The 21,375-nt window shown below is 27.6% G+C and overlaps 1 protein-coding gene across 2 annotated transcripts; it reads right to left on the reverse strand.

The window, feature by feature from the left end:
• Positions 1–4,527: 4,527 nt before the first annotated feature.
• Positions 4,528–11,450, reverse strand: LOC100208772 (uncharacterized). Of its 2 annotated transcripts, none has more exons than XM_065812394.1 (4): positions 11,309–11,450; positions 6,277–6,533; positions 5,906–6,157; positions 4,528–5,518 (listed from the first exon to the last, which is right to left on the reverse strand). In XM_065812394.1, the coding sequence occupies exons 1-4, from the start codon at positions 11,316–11,318 to the stop codon at positions 5,387–5,389; spliced, it is 651 nt and encodes a 216-aa protein (XP_065668466.1). In that variant the 5' UTR covers positions 11,319–11,450; the 3' UTR covers positions 4,528–5,386. The 2 variants fall into 2 exon arrangements, with proteins under 2 accessions (XP_065668466.1, XP_065668465.1); XM_065812393.1 differs by having other exon boundaries at positions 6,277–6,548; positions 11,309–11,431.
• Positions 11,451–21,375: the final 9,925 nt, after the last annotated feature.

Genomic DNA, 21,375 nt, shown 5'->3' on the forward strand with positions numbered 1-21,375 from the left:
TTTGTTTATCAGGCAAGTGCGCTACCACTGCACCACGGCAAAAGAGGAAAGATTTAGATTTTGATATTGGTTCCAGACTTGTGGTCTTTAAGGAAAGCAGATTTAAGTATTTAATACATCAAAGTCAACCATAACTAAAGCAAGAAAACTTAAATTTGAAAAGATAGTATTAGCACTTCCAAAAAAAGTAACATAACTAAAATTGTATCAGATATCATTGATACGGTGGAAAGCTTTTATTGTAATGATCAGTTTAGTCAGCAGTTGCCAGGTCACAAAGATTTTGTAAATATATCCGTTTACATCTATTTAGTCCAAAATAGAATTTTCCAAATGTTTTTATATGTAGAATATATAACTGCTGTTTGTGTATGGATGACTTAACGCCAAACCAGCCTATACAACGAATTTTTTTTTTTTTTTAACAAAAAGCCACTAAACCAAAAAAATTAAAAGTAATAGCAGTTTAGTTCACTTTAAAATCTTAAGTATTGGTGTTTGCAAAAAAACACTTCATAACCCATTTTTTAAGGTGGCTCATATAGAAAAAATATTCAAATTAAAAAAAAAAATTATAATTTTTTTTAATATACCATTTGATTCAAAATTTATAATTCTTTTCAGAAAATATAAACATTTTGAATAAAATACTTACTAATATTACCTTACTTAAACTTTTTTATTGGTCAGTTTCATTTTTTTGCTAATAATTTTTATTTATCGGAAAACTTTAGTCATTGTTTTCATAACTTTTTAATTTTATTCTTTTTTTGAACTTCAAAACATGATATTTCGAGATTAAGATAAGATTTTTGGCTGAAATTTTTAGTGTATGTTCCTTAATCATTAAGATTTCAGATGTACTAAAATGATCAATTAAAAACAGTTTTATCAATTTTTATAACACAACACCTGTTTTTTCTTATGTATAAATTTATGATTTTTTTAAGTATTGTGTTCCGTTTTTGATATTTTAATTATTTTTTCATTCTTTTAGTAGAAATGAATGAAAATAATGTAATGAAGCTATAACCAAAAAGTTTTTGAATTTTAACCAAAATCAGTTAAGAAACATTGTTTTGAATTTTTTCAAATTTGCCTTTTTTACCTCTGATTTTGTTGAAAGTTGCCTCAAATATAATTTATTTACAGTTTTTTTAATGAAATTTGAGTTTCTTATATCATCAAAAATACATTAAAATATATGTAAACCGTTGCAATTTATTCTACTAAAAAATTTTTCTTTTCTATATGAACCACCTAAATATAAACTAATTTTTTTCAACATTGTTGTATTGGCTGGTTTGGCGCTTAACCATCCATAAGTACAATACATCAAAACCTAAAGCTTATACTTAGTGCTGTCAAACTGGAGAAGAGTTAACATGAACTTTTTGATACATTTGTAGCTCAGAGTCAAGGGAATGCATGGTCAATAAATGTAATTGTTGCCCTGAAATTCAAAATATTATTAATTATATAATTTCAAATTTATTACAAAATGATGGATCATTTAAAGAGAGTGACAGCGATTAAGAAGGTTGATGAAGATGAAATATTGGAACACAAACAGTAGAGTACAACAGAGCAAAGCTTCTAAGTTACACATCAACAGTAGGCGAATCTATTGAAAGTCTTTGAGAAAAGCTTGTTAGCATAACACCTTACTCTTATATCACTTAAGCACAAGGTAAATGTTTGAATAAATTGAAGTCATCCATACCCCAAATTAAATTATTGTTATGGTTGATTTTGCAAAAAATATCAAATTTGTTATGCAAGGCGAAATCCAGAGTTACCACTGGAATGAACAGCAATGCCCGCTTTATCGATTTACAACAAACATGATAAGAGTGCTACTAAAAATCAACCAATGTCTTTATCTTTTATATCTGATGACTTCGCACATGATGTTAGATATATTTAGTGTATAATAAAAAAAACTGTCAAATTTGTGCAAAAAACGGCAAGCATTTTTCACATTTATGCCAGAAAGATGCAATGCGAATGAAATTTCTTTGCGACATGGAAAGTCACCATGTGATGGCTTTGACGGGACAGTTAAAAGCTTTGTTTCAAGTGCTAATCTTCAATGTCCAATTGACTTACAAATTCAGAATGCTGAAAAATGTTAACTTTTTTTAAAGATAACATATTTGGCATCCACTTCATTCCGTAAATTTTTGACTTCCTGATTAAATAATGCTAAGATCTTATATGGTACTAGAAGATTCCACCAATTTAATCAGTAAAATACAACAATCATAAATGTCAAAAGAGTCTCTGAGCAGGAGGAATTTTATCTAATATTCAACCTTACTGGCTCGATACAATATCTTCAAGAAATCAAAAATTGCAGGAAAATATTATACCTGCAAATATGATATGCTTAACTGAGTTAGTTTGGTATCAGAAGTTGATCAAGAAATTGAAGACGCCCTTCAAAAATATATGCATCCTCATTTACCTTACACTTTATTACACTGGTCAAGTAGAGACAACTCTTTTGGATTTCTAAGTCCCATATCCTAATTATGGGGCTTTGAAAACGAAATTAATATATACGTATACCAGATAAACACAGATGATTTGCCTAAAATCTTTAAACTAACTTAGTCATAGTACACCAGTTTTTTTTATAAGCAATTTATAAATTAATCAAATGGAAGTGGCCTTTGGTTTGAGGCGTGAACTTCTCAGTTAAAGACTTTTCCGCAGTGCTTTTTGATAAGACCGCAAGGACTTCTGGGAGCACCTTAATAACCACAAAAAAGAAAAAATTGATACTTTTTTTTTTTATGAATTATCTTAGGTGCCCTAATTTAGAATTTATTATAATAGAATTAGAATTTTAGGTGCCCTATTTTAGAAGTCCTTACGGACTTATCACAGAGCACCGCGGAAGAGCATTTGAAAGGAAGTTCACGCCTCCTTACCGATGTTATTGAACTTGCCCAGAGGTGGCTTTGAACCACGGATCTCTAGTTTCTGAGGTAAGCGCGCTAACCGCTTTAATATATATATATATATATATATATATATATATATATATATATATATATATATATATATATATATATATATATATATATATATATATATATATATATATATATATATATATATATATATATATATATATATATATATATATATATATATATATATATAGATATAGTTCTAGTTATATATAGATCTAAATGTTTTTATAGTAAACAAATATCATATTCGGATTCCTTGTTTTAAAACTGATGCTAATTTTGAGTTTAATCACATGTATAGTTCAACAGTAACATGCAAAAAAAAAAACTATACTAAAATCAAAATGGCTGCGAAACAAAAAAAGTTGCCAAAAATACCCGATTTTAAAGTAACTCTCCAAAACATTTGATATCAGAACAGAAACTTTGCAAGGTAGTCAATGTAATATAGATGACCATTTATATAAAGTATGAAGAAAATCTGAGATGGTTACATGTCTGTCCCATTTTCTCGCAGAATACATTTGTCATAAGATTTTTCAATTTTTTTTTTTTTAGGACCACAAATGAGCATTTAAGTTTTGAAGGCGATGAAATTTTAAACCAGTTAGACAAATTCAAAAATATTAAAACAAATAAATTTTGGACTTAACATAAAATGATCATCCAGGTCATATTTGAAAAATCCAGAAAAAAATATGACAAAAAATCCAGAATGTATTTCCGGATTTTTTAAGCTGATGAACTGTTTCAATTTTTTGTATGGGATCGACCTTAAAAGTTAAATAAACATTTTTTATTGCAAAAATATTATATTCGTGCACACAAATTTAAATTTTTATGAACGAAAACTTTTTGGAAATTTAGCAAAACTAAAAGTTGAAAGAATGATAATTACAAATAAACATAAAGTGTTTAATTGTCACTTGATTATTACAGCAATTCCATGACACGCGTTAATGCGTTTTTAATCGAGAAAACAAAAGTTTGCAGTATTTAGATTTTTAAAATAAAAAATGTATTATAATATTGAAATAACTGTAATATAAAAACTAAACTTTTCATTTTTTTAAAAATATCTTTACAGCTCAAAATTCGCACGCCACAACGTGACATCGATTTGTCACGCTGTGACGCTCTTAATTGTGCAATGACTTGTAAAATAGAAAGTAAAAAATAAAAATTTATCCTTAAGAACACATATTTTTTTACCAAAATGATATAAATTTAAAATATTTTTTATACACATAGATATTATAAAATTGTATTTCCTCGATAAAAGCAAAACATCGAGGCATGTGGAATTGCTGAATAGTGTTTTATATTTTCGTTTTTTCACATTTATTTATAAAATGGCGCGGCAATCGCGGCACTTATATTATTATAATTTTATTCTTATGCCTTATTTTATATGTTTTTGTTAACTTTTTTATTTTTTAGAATAGTATTAACCTTTTTTTAGTCTCATGTTTCCCAACACTTAACCGGATTCGACTTATTACTACTATATAAAGGGTTAAAAAACGATAAAGAAAAAAGTGTATACTACGTTTAAATTTGTATTTCGACTACTCAATAAAAATCATAAACAAGTTTTATTTAGTCGTAAATTATAGAATGTTATAAAAATAATTCAACTTCAATAAATAACTGGTTGAGTAAGAACTGTGAAATACCTCGCGAACAGCTCACGTGGTTTCCAAAAACAAAGAGGATTCCCATTAAGAGTTCGAGGGAAATCACGTGATAAATTCGCACGGCTTACACAGTAATACCAATACCTAAAAAATCAACTCTAAAGTAAAAACATTAAAAAATAAAAAACAAAAAAAAATATATAACATACATATTTTTATTTTAGTTTATGCATTTATTTCCACATTATTTAACTACAATAACTGGCTATAATATAATAACCCATATAAAGTAAAAAAGCACACAAACTCTTTGATATGAAAACTACATGCAGTTTTAATAAAAGCTTTTGCTAACTATTTTAATCAAATATAAATCCTTTTATATCTATTAAATTCCTCTTATACAACGTATAACATGGCGTCATGAAGATTAAAATGTGAAACAATAAATAAAACTTCTTAATCAAATTGCACAGAAATATAAAACAAGTGCTTCTCCATTGGAAATTGGTCAAATAATGCAACTTTTTCTTAAAATTTTAAATTTTGAACAATCTCTCTAAAGTTTTTGGATACTGGAAACAAAAATAAAATTTATGTAAAAGATTTAAAACTACAAACTGTTCCATTACACGCTGCACTGGAAAACCAGTGAGTACTCTGGGTTTTCAGAAAATAGCAATATAACTGCTTTAGTGGCCCGATCAATGGCCTTAATTCATTGGCTATCAATGTTTGTTGGCAGGCACTATTTACAATTAGAAAAGATCATTCAGAATCTTCCTCTTCACTTTCTTCCTCAGAATCATCTTCTGATTCATCAACATCATCAGATGACTCCTCTTCTGGCTCTGCAACAATTTTTTTCTTGGGCACAGACTTCTTTGGTTGGTCTGGATTCTAAATATAAAAATTATTAAACAGTTTAATAAATTAACTATAAAAGATAGCTTGCATGCTAATTATCGTTATTTTTGATTTCATGTTGGCCCTATGAAAAATAGATGAACTTTGACATAAGTTGCTAAAAAATAATTGGTTTTATTTACTTTTTGAAAGAGTGTAATTAAGGTCATGCAGGATGACCTTTTTCAGAAAAGCAAATAGAACCAATGACTTTTGAGCTACTTTCAAACCTAAATAAATCTATTTTCAAAGGGTTAACCTATGAAAACAAACAACAACAAAAATATAACCCTTATGTTAATATTATCATTTTATGCTACTTTTTTTTTTTACCTAAAATTAATATTTTCAAATAAGTTAAAAAAAAAAATTGAATCTTACTTTTGATTTCCACTCTTCCATTGCTTTTTCATATCTTTGTTTGTCTTTCTGAACCATATCATTATAGACTTTTTTTTCATCATCAGTCATTGATCGCCATTTCTCACCAGCTAATGCAGGGATTTTTTCACCTTCTAATAAAGCTTTTCCTTTCATTTGTTCTCGAAAATCATGAAGAAAAAAAAAATACGCTGTTTGGCATCTCTTTGGTTTGTTAGGATCTTTTCCCATTTTTTTATCTAGTGCTTCTTTCTAAAAACATATGCAAACATAAATGTAAAATTACCATATACAATTTCATTGAACTCATTAAATGTATCTAATATATGCAATGAACCCATAACAATAACTTCTTCATTAAATTAAATTACCTCTTTTAAATACCTTGCTTTATCTATATTGTATTTTTCATAGTATGGAGCTTTCTCATTTTCTTTCATTGCATTCCAGGCTGTACCACACATTTTCGCAACCTCATTGACTTTATTAGTAGCTTTACCTTTTTTCTTTAAAACCAATCGATAATCAGATACAAAGTATATATATGCTGATGTTGGCTTCTTAATCCCATCACTGACTTTTTTTGATTTTTTTGCTTTCTTCACTGGAGAAGAAGCTTTGCGTTTTGCTTTAAGAAAAATGCCTATATTTATTATAATTAGTTTTGGGTATATTATTTATATATACAAACACATATTTTCATGTTAGCATTCCATGAAGCGTTGATACATCATCTAGAATAGCCATATAAATAGGGGAGAGGAGGGGGGGGGGGGGGAGAGGAGGAGGAAACACATACATAAAATGAGGGCTTAAGTTTGGGGAGGTACAATCTAAATAGGAAGGATTTTATTATAACAATAAACAACTTTTTTTTTTAAAAAAAAACTGTTAATGTTAAAGTGGGTCAAAAAATACATACGTTAATATTTGGTAATTGAGAAATTGTGAAAAGTCGCACCTTTATGTAATTTAGGAAAATAAAAATAATTAAATTAAACAATGCTTTTCCACCCTCAAAATTTTTTTTTTAAATGTCATTTCAGTACTCAAAAAAAGTAAAATGTAATAATCATTTTGAAAAAAGAAATTATTTTGTTAAAAATGGTTTTAAAAAAAAATTGTCTAAAAATCTCAAATAAATGAAATTTTCTTAATTTGCCTAAAAAATATACTTTTTATAAAATAAATGTTTATTTTTATTTTCTTTTAAATATATTTTTAAAAATCTCCATCTAACTATGCTTTGATATTGAGATCCAGATTGTCTTACTTTTGAAATTTATTAAGACCCTAGCAATTATTACAATGAAAGTTAGGAGAAAGGAGGGAGAGGGGGCATGTGGGACACTGTTTTAATCAATATATACATGTAGTGTTATTAGAAAATAAACAGATTTAAATACAGATAAAAATGTCCTTATATAATGTAAAACCCCTGATTTAATTGTGGGTAATGCTGCAGCCGTTTTTCAAAACACCTTAAGATGCTTATTACGTATTTCGAGAAAAACGCAATTAAAAAAAAATAAAGAGAAACTCTTCGTACAACATTTTTTGAAACTAATAATTTTTATAAACTTTTTCATAATTCTTCAAAAATATTTATTAAATAACGTTTGTAAGCATCTAAACTAGCTTATTTTGTCAAAATTGATTTTTTTTTACATTAAGGTGTTTTGAAAAATGGCTGCAGGATGGTAAAAGTAGTTCATAAATCTTGGATAGTAATTGTGGTAGTATCAAAATAAAATATTACTGATCTGAAAACGCCAGGAAAAGATTTGCCACTTTGTAGCAGATAATCCACTGTTCCAAATCTTTTTTCTCAAGTAGTGCCTAAAGTCTGCTAATTAGGAAAAATCCCTTTATGTAGCCTGAGAAAAAATACATATATAGTCATAGTAAATGTTTTTAGTCCAATTTTCAAAACTCTATTCAATGAAAACATACACCTAAGATTATATGATAACTGTTGAAAACCCCAAAAAAAGGGCCATCACAAATTTTTCTTGAATAATTATATGTAGTCACAATTAAATAACTCTAGGGCATCTTAGAGACAGCAGAAAGAGCACATTTAACAACTTATGAAGAGAGACGGTTAAACATAATGAAAACCAATAATATTTTCAAGTAAAATTGTTGCCCACAGTATCAGAATAAAAACAGGAAAATAAATAAAAAAACAACAACAGATAAATAGAGAATAGAACAATGAACATTACTTCAAACCATCTTAGATACCTCAGAAAAAAGTTATTTAGAAAACTCTCCAAGTCAACAGATCTGATAGATTTCTTCAAAAGAATATGGAAGGAGTCTGAACAATTAACTACAAAAGAACAAAATGAAGGGAGGCTATTTTGTAAAAGCTGTTTTAATTGAGGACATTTCAAATGCTCATATATCTTAGAAATGCATTGTGTGATGAAAATATAAAAAATGTTTTCATTTAAAAATACATTCTTTTAGTAAAAAATATTAGTTGATAACTTTTTTAAACCAAACCCAATTTTTTCCTGTTTAATGAGTTGGAACCTAGTATCTTTAGCCTGGAGTTCAAAAGTAGTCCATAAGTCTCTTTACATTTATGGTGTTCCTGGATACCAAAAACCAAGGAAAATAATAATTTTGTAACTTTCAAACAAAGATTCTTTTTTGAAACTATGCATCCCTGACTATATTAAACCAGATTCAAAAACTACTCAAGTGGATTTCAATAAAAAGACAAAATTTAACTATTTTTTAAAAATATTTCGATATAATAATATATTAATGATATTTTGCAATTGTATATATATATATATATATAGGCCTCGGCCGGAGTAAATGAGCACAAGAACGGAAAAAAGCTCTCCTAAAACGAATATGGTGAGCCATGCAAGCTGCTCCTCTAAACAGTTTCTTACAAGAGCTTTTGGTTTTTGCACGAGCTATCTGTTTATTCATTAAAAAAAAGCTTGTTAAATACAAAATTTGGTTTCATACTTGTTACAAGTATATGTTTGTAACGTAAATGTTACAAGAATATATACAGAACAAGCCCCATTTTTTGCACCATGAAAAAATTCTTTAGACGAGCGTTGTCTTTCCACACTAGCTATCCGTTCATTTATTAACATTACTTGTTTAATAAAAAATTTGACAAAAAACTATAAAAAATTTAATTACTTATAAAAAATGTTTTATATTTTCTTATTGTTCTTATAGAATGCAACCATTTTAAGATTTTAAGAATTATTACAATTAAAAATTCCACAATAAAAGTGAGTATTATATTAAAGTAATTAATATATATAAAATATATAATTCTTTACATAAAATAAAAAATAATTATGCAATAATTTAGAGTGTATTAATTTTATATTTATCAGTAAGCCCAATCTAATAAAAACATTTGCATTTAAATGAACGCTCCTTTTTAAAAATAACTTTGTGTTTTCCATTTAAGTTACAATGATAATTATACTTTTAAGAGAAAAAAATTATACTTTTGTGAGAGCTGTAAATTGTCCCTGTAAACCATTATAGGGGAGTGAGGGGGAGAGAGCTAAAGCTCTTGCTTACTGCCTGTATGTATATATATATATATATATATATATATATATATATATATATATAATATATATATATATATATATATATATACACACACACACGTACATATATATATGCAAATGCTATCTCTGACATTGATGTACTACATTTGGGAAATTGAGTTTAAATTATTAAGTGGTTTATCAGCAGGAAAAATTCCAATCCAAATCTTGAATCTAATGAACTTATACCTTCAAAAAAAATCAAATTTAAAATAGATAACTATTGTTTTAGCATCCTTGTTTTTGTGCTTTGCATAGACTTAGACACAATGGAAAAAATGATGAAAAAATAACTTTAATTTTTCCAAATATTTTAAAAACACCAATACAGAATCACAAAACACAATATAGTTAACCTAAAAATCCTAAATACAGATTATTATATATGTCATAATTAAACAAAACAAAGAGCAAAAGTATAATCAAACAGAGATAAAACACAACTCCTTAGTCAATGTATATTTTTTGAAACATTCCGTAAAGCCAAGAGGGAAATTATAATCAAAAAAGCCATTTTAATTAGTCTCCATATCAAAATATATTTTAAAAATATATAATACTTATATAATATGTAATACTGAACCCAAGAAAAAGATTTGAAAATAAATTATTACTGTTCTTTGAGAACATTGAGTATTCTTTTTGTAAAATACACTTATTCATTATGAACTCATATTGAAAAAACCATATATCAATGAAACAGCCCTCGGAATTATTCAACATTGCCGAATGTTGACCTAAACTGCCAAGCTAAAAGTGTTTGAGATCGACGAAAAAATTTTTTTTTGACAACCTCTAACAGTTTAAGGTCAGCAATTCCTTGCTGACCTCAATTTTTCTAATTCAGAGGGCTGAATGAAATCATAACAATAAGTTTTCAACCAAAACTTAATGAAACAAAAACTAATTTACAACACTGGAAATATATAGCTATAATGCCATTTTTTTTGTTAAAAGCAATAAATAATGTATTGTTACACTTAAGTAAGATATTAATTTTATTTTTAAATTACCATCTGAAAAATAATAATTTTTTTTATAACAAAATTGTTTTAAATGCTTTAAAGAAAATACATTTTCTTTTAAATTATTTGAACAATTAGTTTCGGTAAAGCTACAGTTAAGCAGTCTAAACTAATTTATATATATAAGCCAATATAGATTCAAATAATATATATTTATATTTAAATAATATTATTTGAATCTATATTGGCTTCAGTACATACATCTACAGACTTATAGCTTGCTGCAGCAAGGGAGTGCTCCTCATCAACTAAGGGTTTGGCATGAGGCAACAATCTTTTTTCTTTTATTATTCAAATAAATGTTCCTCACGTTTAAAAAGTCACCACTGATAATACAAGCAAAAATTAAAATTATTTTAGACCGCTTAACTATAGAATTACCTTTCTATCCAATCATCCATCCCATAAATGAATATATATATACATATATATATATATATATATATATATATATATATATATATATATATATATATATATATATATATATATATATATATATATATATATATATATATAAACAATTTTGAAAATGTAATCTACAAATTAGTGCCCAATGTTTTTTAAAGAACAGAGCAATACATGTAAAAGTACATGCGTACTTTTTTACACATAACAAATTTTTATCAAATAAATCGACTAAATTATTTTATAAAGTATAATATAAATATAGACATACATTGCCTAATAAATTAGAAAAAGTAAAAATACTAACATATTAAGTGACCGTAATAATATCATACATAGTATATATAACAATAAATAGAAAAACTCACCACTTTCCATGTTTAAAATGCAACCCTTAATGCAAAAAAAAGTGGAGTTTTTGACAAGAGAAGAGTAGTTCTTTTTAGCCAGAGAAAAGCTACGGGCCAGCTAAGTTATGAAAGGACAGACCGTGAAAGTTTATGATTGTTCCCAGACTTCTAAAAACGAAATGTTTTCAAAATAAAATGCGCTTTTCTTTTTTTGTTTGTTTGACAAAATGTGTATAATGAGTATAAATAAGATGCATGTTAAGTTACATTTTTTAGATTTTCAATAGCAACGATTAATAGTGATTCATTTTTTAAACATATTTTTATTTTAAACAAATCGTTTTTAGGAGAGTCAAAATAAATTACTATAAATAGATAGTTTGGAAACGCGTCATTGCATATTGAAGCGATAATGTAGACAAGTTTATTCTACCCACAAACCCTAAGTGAAAGTTTATATATAAAAAAAAAAATTTTACTTTCTTTTTTATTAATAATCACCTTATAAATAAAAGCTATCCAAATTTATTTTTTATTTTAAAAAGTGATTTTCTATGTACAAGTACTTATCTTAGTACCAAGTTCCAAATACTTTAGACCATACCATAAGTGACTAGCCAGATCGTTTGTTAATATCAAAGAATAAACATCTTTAAGAACTATAATACAAAGGTAATCACACTTCCTAATCTCAGGCACTTTCACAACCGCAAAAGTAGAAAATGAGCGTCAATTAACAATTACAAAGACGCGAAATATATGGAGTAGAGTAAAATTCGCTGAAATATCAACATACATTAAAGCGTTTGACGAAAAATTTATTCGATGGCTTTTCAATGAACAAGTGTTACCATTTTTTTGACAAAAAGGAGAAGATGTTTGCAAGTGTTATATACCAACTATGAACATAATAACAACTACGAAGCGTTATATACCAACACTCCCATCGTCCCCAACCCATTGGTAACACCGAAATTTAACGAGGCAATCGTAAAAAAGGAATATTTTGGAAAAAGTAACGAGCCGCTGACCGCTCTACACATAAAATTTTTTAAAAGAAACACGTCGAATCATCCAAACAGGTCAATAAAGAGGCTAAAATAGCAGTTCTAAAATACAATTCAGCAATTTTTTAAACATCAAATCTTAACCAAAAGTCGATTCATGCCAACATAAATAAAATGCAGAATGTAAAAGATCAAATAAGAGTTTTAGAGGATGGAATAGGAAAAGCACAATTGAAGGGGCGGAAGTATGTCGATTTTTAAATAGCTACTTTCAGTCTGTTTTTGTAACTGAGTCGCAATGTCCAATGCAAGATTCCGGACCAGGGGAGCTGAAATGTATAATAAAGACACAGTTTATAACACGTGATGAAGTACATAATAAACTCGAAACTATAGACGAGAAAAAGTTGATGGGAACCGACAGCGTCCATCCACGGCTACTTAAAAGGTGTGCTGCAGCGTTTTCCATTTCATTTTATTTTATTTAATTTAGTTATTTGAATTTTCATGCTATATTTTTTTATGGAATGTTATACCCGAAGATAATGTTGGCTTAGCCTAGGAACAGGCACAAATAGTAATTTAGAGTAATCCAAAGTAGCGTCCGTTATTGACCAACATTTTTGCGTATCGAAGTACTACTCAAGCGCTTAGTTGGCAGTAGCAGGATTTGAACTCGTATCGTACAACAGTCCGGGTTTTACCTATTCGTTTGATGCTCTAACCAACTGAGCTAACACTTATTTTTCACTAACACTTATTTTTCAGACTTTGTTTACAAAAGGTTAAGTGCCAGGCGATTGGAAGCTCTCAACGCCAATATTCAAGAAGTACTCAGACTCAAAGCATCTAATTACAGAGATTTTTTTTTTTTTTTTTGAAATATATATTTGCTGTTTATATAATAACAAAATATAATTACAAAGAAACATTTACATACAAAAAAAAGTTGTTTTATAAAAAACGGGCAGGGGCTCAAAGAAGATATGGATGACTAAAGTCACCACAATTTTTTCATAGAGCCCCTATATGGGCTTTACAAGTTTAAAATAGAATAAGATTGTTAAAAATACTATTGTACAATTCCAATATAGTAAAAAGATAAAAAACTTTCATAAATATTTACATTTAAAGAAAGAAAGTAATAGTATCAGTATAATTTTAACGTCATTTATAAATACTGACAAATTATTTTAAAGATAAAAAATGAGAGACAATCAAACAAACAAAAAATAAAAAAACTAAGAATAATGGAATTCGATGTTCATTTAGAAAAAATTAAAAAATTATTTATAATGTTTAAAAATTTCATTTTTTATTAGAAACTTAAAGGAGTTTAGTGATGTTTAGGAGTTTAGAGATGTTTACCAATATGGAAAAAACTGTACACCACATATGTTCATCCTCATCTTGAGTACACCATCCAGGCGTGGTCACCATACCAACAAGGAGACATAGACGCACTGGAGAAAATCCAAAAACTGTGCTACCAAAACAACTTCTTCTATTAAACATTTAATCTCTGAGCAGAGAAGATGTTAAGCCTCAAGGCACTCGAAGAAGGCTGTAAAAGAGACGATTTAATCCAATAGAATTTAAATACTAGCAAAAAATTGAAGAAATAAACTTCCACGTACCACTGAGTTGCCCATTATCAAAGTACAATATGCGAGGCCATAATTAACGACTGGCACAGCAACGAGTAATGGACTGCATGCAGAGAGAAAATATTTTGACAAATCGTTGTGTCCCAGTGGAATACCCTGCCGCAAAGAGTAATCAAAGCAACCTCGATTAACATCTTTAAAAATTATCTAGATGAATATTTAAATGGTAAAAGGAAAGCATATATGCATAATGCCTTATAATATATTTTTACAGTAGGCAACTTGTGAGACAGATGTGCACTAGTATCGAAGACTGTCAGTACAGAAGGGACCTGATGCAGCACAACTTCGTTAACATTTTAAAAATAAAATATAGCAATCACTGTTTGTTTTTTTTCAAAATTTGAAAAGTTCTTACGGATAGTTGTAAATATTTAAAATTATTGACTACTGAAATAAACTAAACGAAACTAAGTCAATGTACCAAGTCTTCGTACTAAATAAAAAGTCTTCTTACTTGCGATATTTGAAGATTCTATTTTAAAAACTTGTTACATATCAATCTTTTAGACTTTTGTTTATAGAAAAGTTTTTGATAAATATGCTTTTAAAAAGCATTTTTATCAGAAATTTTATCAGAATTTAACAGACCTTTAATCTATACCATAAATATAAAATAATAAAAATTAAAAAACCGTAGCACTACATAACATAAAACGTTTTTATAAAGACTTTAAAATAAAAATGTTCTACTTTAACTTGTTATTTTTGTATTGCTTAAAAAAAATTTAATACAAAGATGAAACATTTAGTATAATAAAAACTATATTATTTAAAAACGCTTGCATTTTTTAAAACACGCATATCCCTAAAGCTTTTCTTTTAAACTTGCATTTATCTGGAGAATTTTTACAAATCTTTAATTTTTAAAAAAGAAGAATTGTAGTAAGAACAAGTGACATGATCTTTTCTAAGACCGCCGAGTTGATAATGACCAATTGTTGCGTAAGTTTATCAGTAGCAACCATAAAATACTTTATCAAAAAATTGAGCGCTGCGTCGTTCCTTAATGGTTTTTGCCTCAATTTGGTGTTAAACTTATTACGAGCTGCAATTGTTTTAAGTTCATTAGTAGGATGGGTCATATTTTTTTTATTTATTGTCACTGTTACAAAAAGTTGCTACTGAAAATAATAAGACAACGATGAAAATTTGAGTTTCCTTCAACATCTAAGGGGGGCAATTTTTGTTGAAACTTTTTAAATAACGCTTTTCTACGTAGTTCAAATTCAACAATAATTCAAATGGAGTATTTCAAATTTTATTTAATTAACTATACCCATATTTGACATTGACACTATTTCTAATTTCATTTTTACTTTATTTTGGCGCATTATAATCGTACGTGTTAGATGTCAAGTAAAGAAGCGTGTTAAAATTCACGCATTTTTTTATGATTACTTTTAAGGGTTATTTTAATGACTATTGTAGTTAGAGAATTGTTTTGGGAGTTTTAATTTGTGTGTATATATATATATATATATATATATATATATATATATATATATATATATATATATATATATATATATATATATATATATATATATATACATATATATAAATTTATGTAATCAACGTGATAGAATCAATGACTATCAGATAGTTGTTTTTCAATATATAATCGCGATAATGCAACACTCTCAATATTGTGAATGTTTTGAATATTGCAATATTAATATTGAAAACTGCATACTTTAAATATGTTTTGATTGTTAATGTTAAATGTTAAAGTTTAATGTTAATGTTAAAGTTTAACAAATTGGTTACTGATACAAACGATTAAGGAAATATGTTGATGAAAAGATAAATTTATCTTCGTTACAGTGCCACCTTATTTAGTTCAATAAAGTATTTGACATTTGGCCTTGCCAATGTGTTAATTGTGGTATCAGGGACCCGTCAAACTTTCCTAAACCATTGTTTCATCAAAGTTCCTTTTAAGGAATTGGAGTTTCGGCACGATCAAAATAGTAATCGTAAAAGGTACATTAGCCAGATTGACCAAGAAGAAACAGAACGACTCCAAAAGCAGAAAATTTGTAAAGAACGAAAAATCCAGTTTGGAAAAAAGAATGCATAAACATGCATAACTTCGTCATTGACAATAACTCTTTCCCATTATCTGCTCATATCCCAACAGTGTCTACTTTGATCACATTTGTCCACAAAGTGGCAAAGCAGTTGATGTTGAGAAATAAAATCGTGTTAGTTTTAAATGTCAGAAATTCTCTTGTGACTTTACAAGGTGTTGTTTGTAATTGAACCAATGTTAATACGAGCTAGAAAAATAGTATCAATCGTTTACTTGGTACTCGTATTTACAAACCTCTTCAATGGTGTATTTGTGTGCTTCAATGATCAAGCTGTCTCTCAGTGCAATTTTCACTGCACTTGATAACAGTACATCTGGTTTTACTGTATTTAAAAGCATTCTTGGTGAATAACTATCTTTTGATGTTCATTTTCTACCGATAGTTGTCAGTGTAAATGGAGTACTCATTGAGATGTCTGATGACGTCATTCATAATCTCAGTAAAGATCAGAAGTACTTACTCAAAGCATACAACGCTGTTATCCGAGGATTCTAAAATTTGGATGTAAAAACAAAAAAATATTTCATAAATACTCTTCCGGGAAATCTTAATAATGCCAGGAGGCTCACATTTGCCAATCGTCCGTTTCGGTTATACATGTTGACCGTAAAACCCGCGACAATTCTGACTTATTGATTACATCATCAAAGATGATTACTGTTTCTGTTGGTTTTTAATAAAAAAAAAATTAAAAATGCGTTAATGGAGCGTGGAGTTTTTTTCATGATTATGAAATGTATTCGTAGTTTTAATCATCCTGAAACAATAGCAATCGTCCAGAAAGTATTGCAAAGAAACTGTTACTTTGCTCATTCTGAAAGTGTTTTGTTGTCAGCCATCAAAGAATAAGACAAGAAAAAGTGGTCAATACAGCAAAGAAAATTATTGCATGTAGAAGAGAAGAGAATACCAATGGGGTACGTGTTTTCTCTCTACAAAAGATTTCTCTCAATTTCCATACTTCCTCATATTTAGAAATGATCAACTGGTCAAATGTTGATATCTCACCTCCTCCGATTTTATCTGAAGTGAACAACCAAGACCTCTTAATGACATTCTTCAAGTTCCTAATATTCCATGTCATTCTCAAAATGTTGAACGTCTGGATCTAGAATTCCAAGATCATCACAACCTATGAAAAACATCATGGAATGCTTGTTTCCGTTTCAAACTCGAAACTTAAATTTCCAAAATTCGACAGTAAAAAGGACTTTATACAAAAATTTTGCATTTTCACATTGTTTTTCAGCATACAAATGTAGCTTTTATTCTGTACATGGTGTTTTTACTTATTTTTAGGTGATATGTAGGCGAATAACCCATATAGTATAAACAAAAGTTACCCCCTTTAAACTAAGTTCAAAAGACTAATATTTTTAAGGTATTACATGGTGTAGCAACTTTTCCCACTAGTAATAATCCAAAAATCAGAAAAATTAAAAATATAACTCACTCCATTCATTAGTTAATATTTTTTCCATAATTTTAGTCCTCCCATTAAAATATTTTTAACCTGTTGTTTTATGATATAGAATACATTGAAACTGTTGTTTTAGTATATAGAACACATTGAAACAACATTTTGCGGGTACCTGATGAGTAAAAATTTTAAAAGAATAGGCAAAGTAGTCCACAACAAACATAGAACAATAATCCTAAAACTTCTGGATTTTAAAGAAAAAACTGAAATTCTCAACAACTCTTCCAAATTAAAAGGTAAAAATATTTTCATATATGAAGATTACTGTAACGAAACGAATGTTATACGAAAGTCACTACGTGAAAAAATGAAAGTAGAAAGACAAGCTGGCAAATACGCGTATATTTCATACGGCAAACTTATTGTACGGGATTGGAATTCCAAAAAAAGTAATATCTTATCTTTTTAAATTTTTATTTTATTTTTTAAGGTCTACAATAAGTTGATCACTAAGTCTTCCTAAAAGATTTTCAAATTGTCGCATACTATTATTTATTGCTAAATCTAAATTATAGCGAAAATGGAAACAGCTAATTATGATTTTGAAAAAAAAGTTAATTTATTTGAAACGTATAGATAACACTTAGACGACGAATCCGATCCGGATATTAATTATTTTAATGAAATTAATTCTCCTGAATTTGAAACCTTTTATTTTTATCCTAGTAACGTGAGCAAATATTTAAAAGGCGATAATAAAAGTGATTATCTTAATGCAGTCCACATTAATATACGTAGCTTAAAAAAGAATTTTGAAAATTTATTAAATTTTATTAGCGAAGCGGAAAGTTCTTTTAATTTAATTTGTTTAACTAAAACTTGGTGTTTACAAGCAGATTTTAAAAATAATTCAAATTTCCATCTCCCAGGTTTTCATCCAGTAATTTTAGAACGAAGTACTAATAAGTGAGGAGGAGGAGTTTTATTTCTGTTAAAAATAACCTTCTGTATAAAGTTCGAGGCGAAATGTGTGTTTCTGACGAAAACAAAGAGATTTTAACAATAGAACTTATCAATAAGCGTTCAAAAAATATACTAACAAGCTGTTGTTACAGGCCACCAGCTGGAAGAATTGAAAACTTTGGCAAATTTTTACTAAAAAACATAATAAAGCAAACCGATCTTGAAAAGAAAAAAAGTTACTTGATCGGGGATTTCAACATAAACTCCTTTGATTATTATGAAAATCAAAGTTCGAGCAAATTTTTTAATGGTTTATTTTGAAACTGGAACAATACCTTTAATTAATCGCCCGACTAGAATCACAAGTCATTCATCATCATTAATTGATAACGTTTTAACAACCGATTTTTTTAATAAGTCGCTAAAAAAAGGAATTATAAAAACCGATGTTTCCGATCATTTCCCAATTTTTTTTTTCTATACGTGTTAATTTAAAAAAAGAAAAGCAGGGAAAAGTTTTTATAAAAAAACGGCTTATCAATAATAATAATTTAAATTCTTTCAGAGAACAATTATCACTTGTAGATTGGGGTTATATTAACTTTAATGATAATATCAACATAATCTACGACAATTTTTTCAAAACTTTTCACCAAGTGTATGATTCCAATTTTCCTTTAATTGAAATAGTTTTAAGCGATAAAGAAATATCATCTCCTTGGATTACTAAAGGTCTCAGAAAATCGTCAAAAATTAAGCAGAAGCTTTACATAAAATACCTAAAATCAAAATCTGAAAAACATAAACAAAATTATAAAACTTACACAAACTTATTTGAAAAGCTTCGCAAAAATGCAAAAAAAAACTACTATTCAAACTTGCTTAATAAATATAAGCACAACTCAAAACGCGTCTGGCAAATCATGAAGGAGGTGTCTGGAAAACTTAAACCAAATAAAAATTTACTCCCAAATTTTATACAAATTGATAACAAATTAATAAATGACTCAAATGATATTGCATTTGAATTTAATAAGCTTTTCACCACTATCGGTACAAAATTAAGCGATAGTATTTCATTCATTAAAGATAAATCTGTTGATGAGTTCGAAACATCAATAAGCTCTAATCTAAATTTTACCGAGTTAACTTTTAATGAATTTGAGGTTGCTTTTAAGTCATTAAAACGTAATAAAATTACTGGGTATGATGATATTAACACAAATATTGTGATTGATTCCTACGATGTTATAAAAGATATTCTTTATAAAATCTTCAGAGCATCCATTGCACAAGGGTCTTTTCCAGATAAACTAAAAATAGCAAAAGTAACTCCAATCTTTAAGCCAGGGGATCGTACAAATATAACAAATTATCGCCCTATTTCAGTTCTTCCAGTTTTTTCAAAAATTTTAGAAAGAATAATGTACAACCGAATCTACTCATATCTTGTTGAAAATAAAATTCTATACGAAAACCAATTTTGTTTCAAAAAAAAAGTAATTCAACCGAGCATGCCATTCTTCAACTAACGCGCAATATAACTGACTCTTTTAAAGACTCTTGTTTTACACTAGGAGTGTTTATTGATTTGTCTAAGGCATTTGATACTGTCAATCTTCAAATTCTGTTAAAAAAACTAATATCATATGGTATTAAAGATAAAACCCTATTATGGTTTGAAAGTTATCTAACTAACCGTAAACAGTTTGTTTACAATAAAGATTCTATATCTCATCTATTAATGAATATAACATGTGGTGTTCCACAAGGATCCATACTTGGTCCACTTATTTTTTTAATATACACAAATGATCTTCATAAATCATCAAACTTAACAACAATAAATTTTGCAGATGACACTAACTTGTTTTTGTCTCATAAAGACATTAATATGCTTTTTACTAATATGACAAATGAATTAAAAAAAGTATCTGTTTCGTTTAAACAAAATAGATTGTCTCTAAATATAGAAAAAACTAAATGGACACTTTTTTATCCACCTTCAAAAAAACAGAAACTGCCTCATATCATGCCAGACCTTTTAATTGATAATATAATAATAAAAAGAGAAAAAGTTACTAAGTTTCTTGGAGTATATATTGATGAGAATCTATCTTGGAGAAATCATATTGATAATACCTCCAATAAAATCGCTAAATGCATCGGAATTCTCTATAAAGCAAGAAATATATTATGTAAACACCAGTTAACACAATTATATTATTCATTTATACATTGTCATATAAACTACGCGAATATTATATGGGGAAGCACTCATAGAACAAAACTAAAATCTCTTTACCTTCATCAGAAACACGCAGCTCGCGCAATAAATTTTAAAAATCGGTTTTTTCATACGAAACAACTTTTTAAAGAAATGAATATTTTAAATGTATATCGACAATATGTCTTTAACATTTTATGTTTCATGTTTAAATGTAGAGAAAATTTGTTGCCAAACGTATTACAAAATCTTTATTGTATGAAACCTAAATACAAATATAATCTTCGAATTAATAACAATCTTACTGCCCCTTTTTGCCATAAAAGCAAAGACCAGTTTTTTGTTTCTTATCGAGGTCCTTATCTCTGGAACAAAATAGTCTTACCAAATTTTGATTTTTCTACCCAACTGACTTTTGCTTCATTTAAACAAAAACTTAAAAGAATTATATTTTTAATTGAAAATATTTTGATTTATTTTAAATTGTTTTTTTTGTTTTGTTTGTTTGTTTGTTCGTTGTTGTTCTATTTTGTATATTTTATTTATTTTTTAATCTTGGCTTTTTAAAATTTTATCTTGGTTTTTACATGTTTTTGCATAAAGTTGTATTATTATTTTTATTTCACTTAAGACATAGTATTTTGATCAAAAATTAACCATATATTGTAAAGGGCTTCATGACAAGATCCACATGATCTTCTAGAA

Source organism: Hydra vulgaris, chromosome 12 (assembly GCF_038396675.1).
Source record: "Hydra vulgaris chromosome 12, alternate assembly HydraT2T_AEP".
Taxonomy (NCBI): Eukaryota; Metazoa; Cnidaria; class Hydrozoa; order Anthoathecata; family Hydridae; genus Hydra; species Hydra vulgaris.

Bases quoted from the DNA above. Each gene is read 5' to 3' on its own strand.
- LOC100208772 (XM_065812393.1), bottom strand. The intron at 6,158-6,276 runs GTAATTTAATTT...ATATGTTTTTAG, and splicing joins AAGCAAGGTATTTAAAAGAG to AAAGAAGCACTAGATAAAAA. The intron at 5,519-5,905 runs GTAAGATTCAAT...TTTTATATTTAG, and splicing joins TGGAAGAGTGGAAATCAAAA to AATCCAGACCAACCAAAGAA.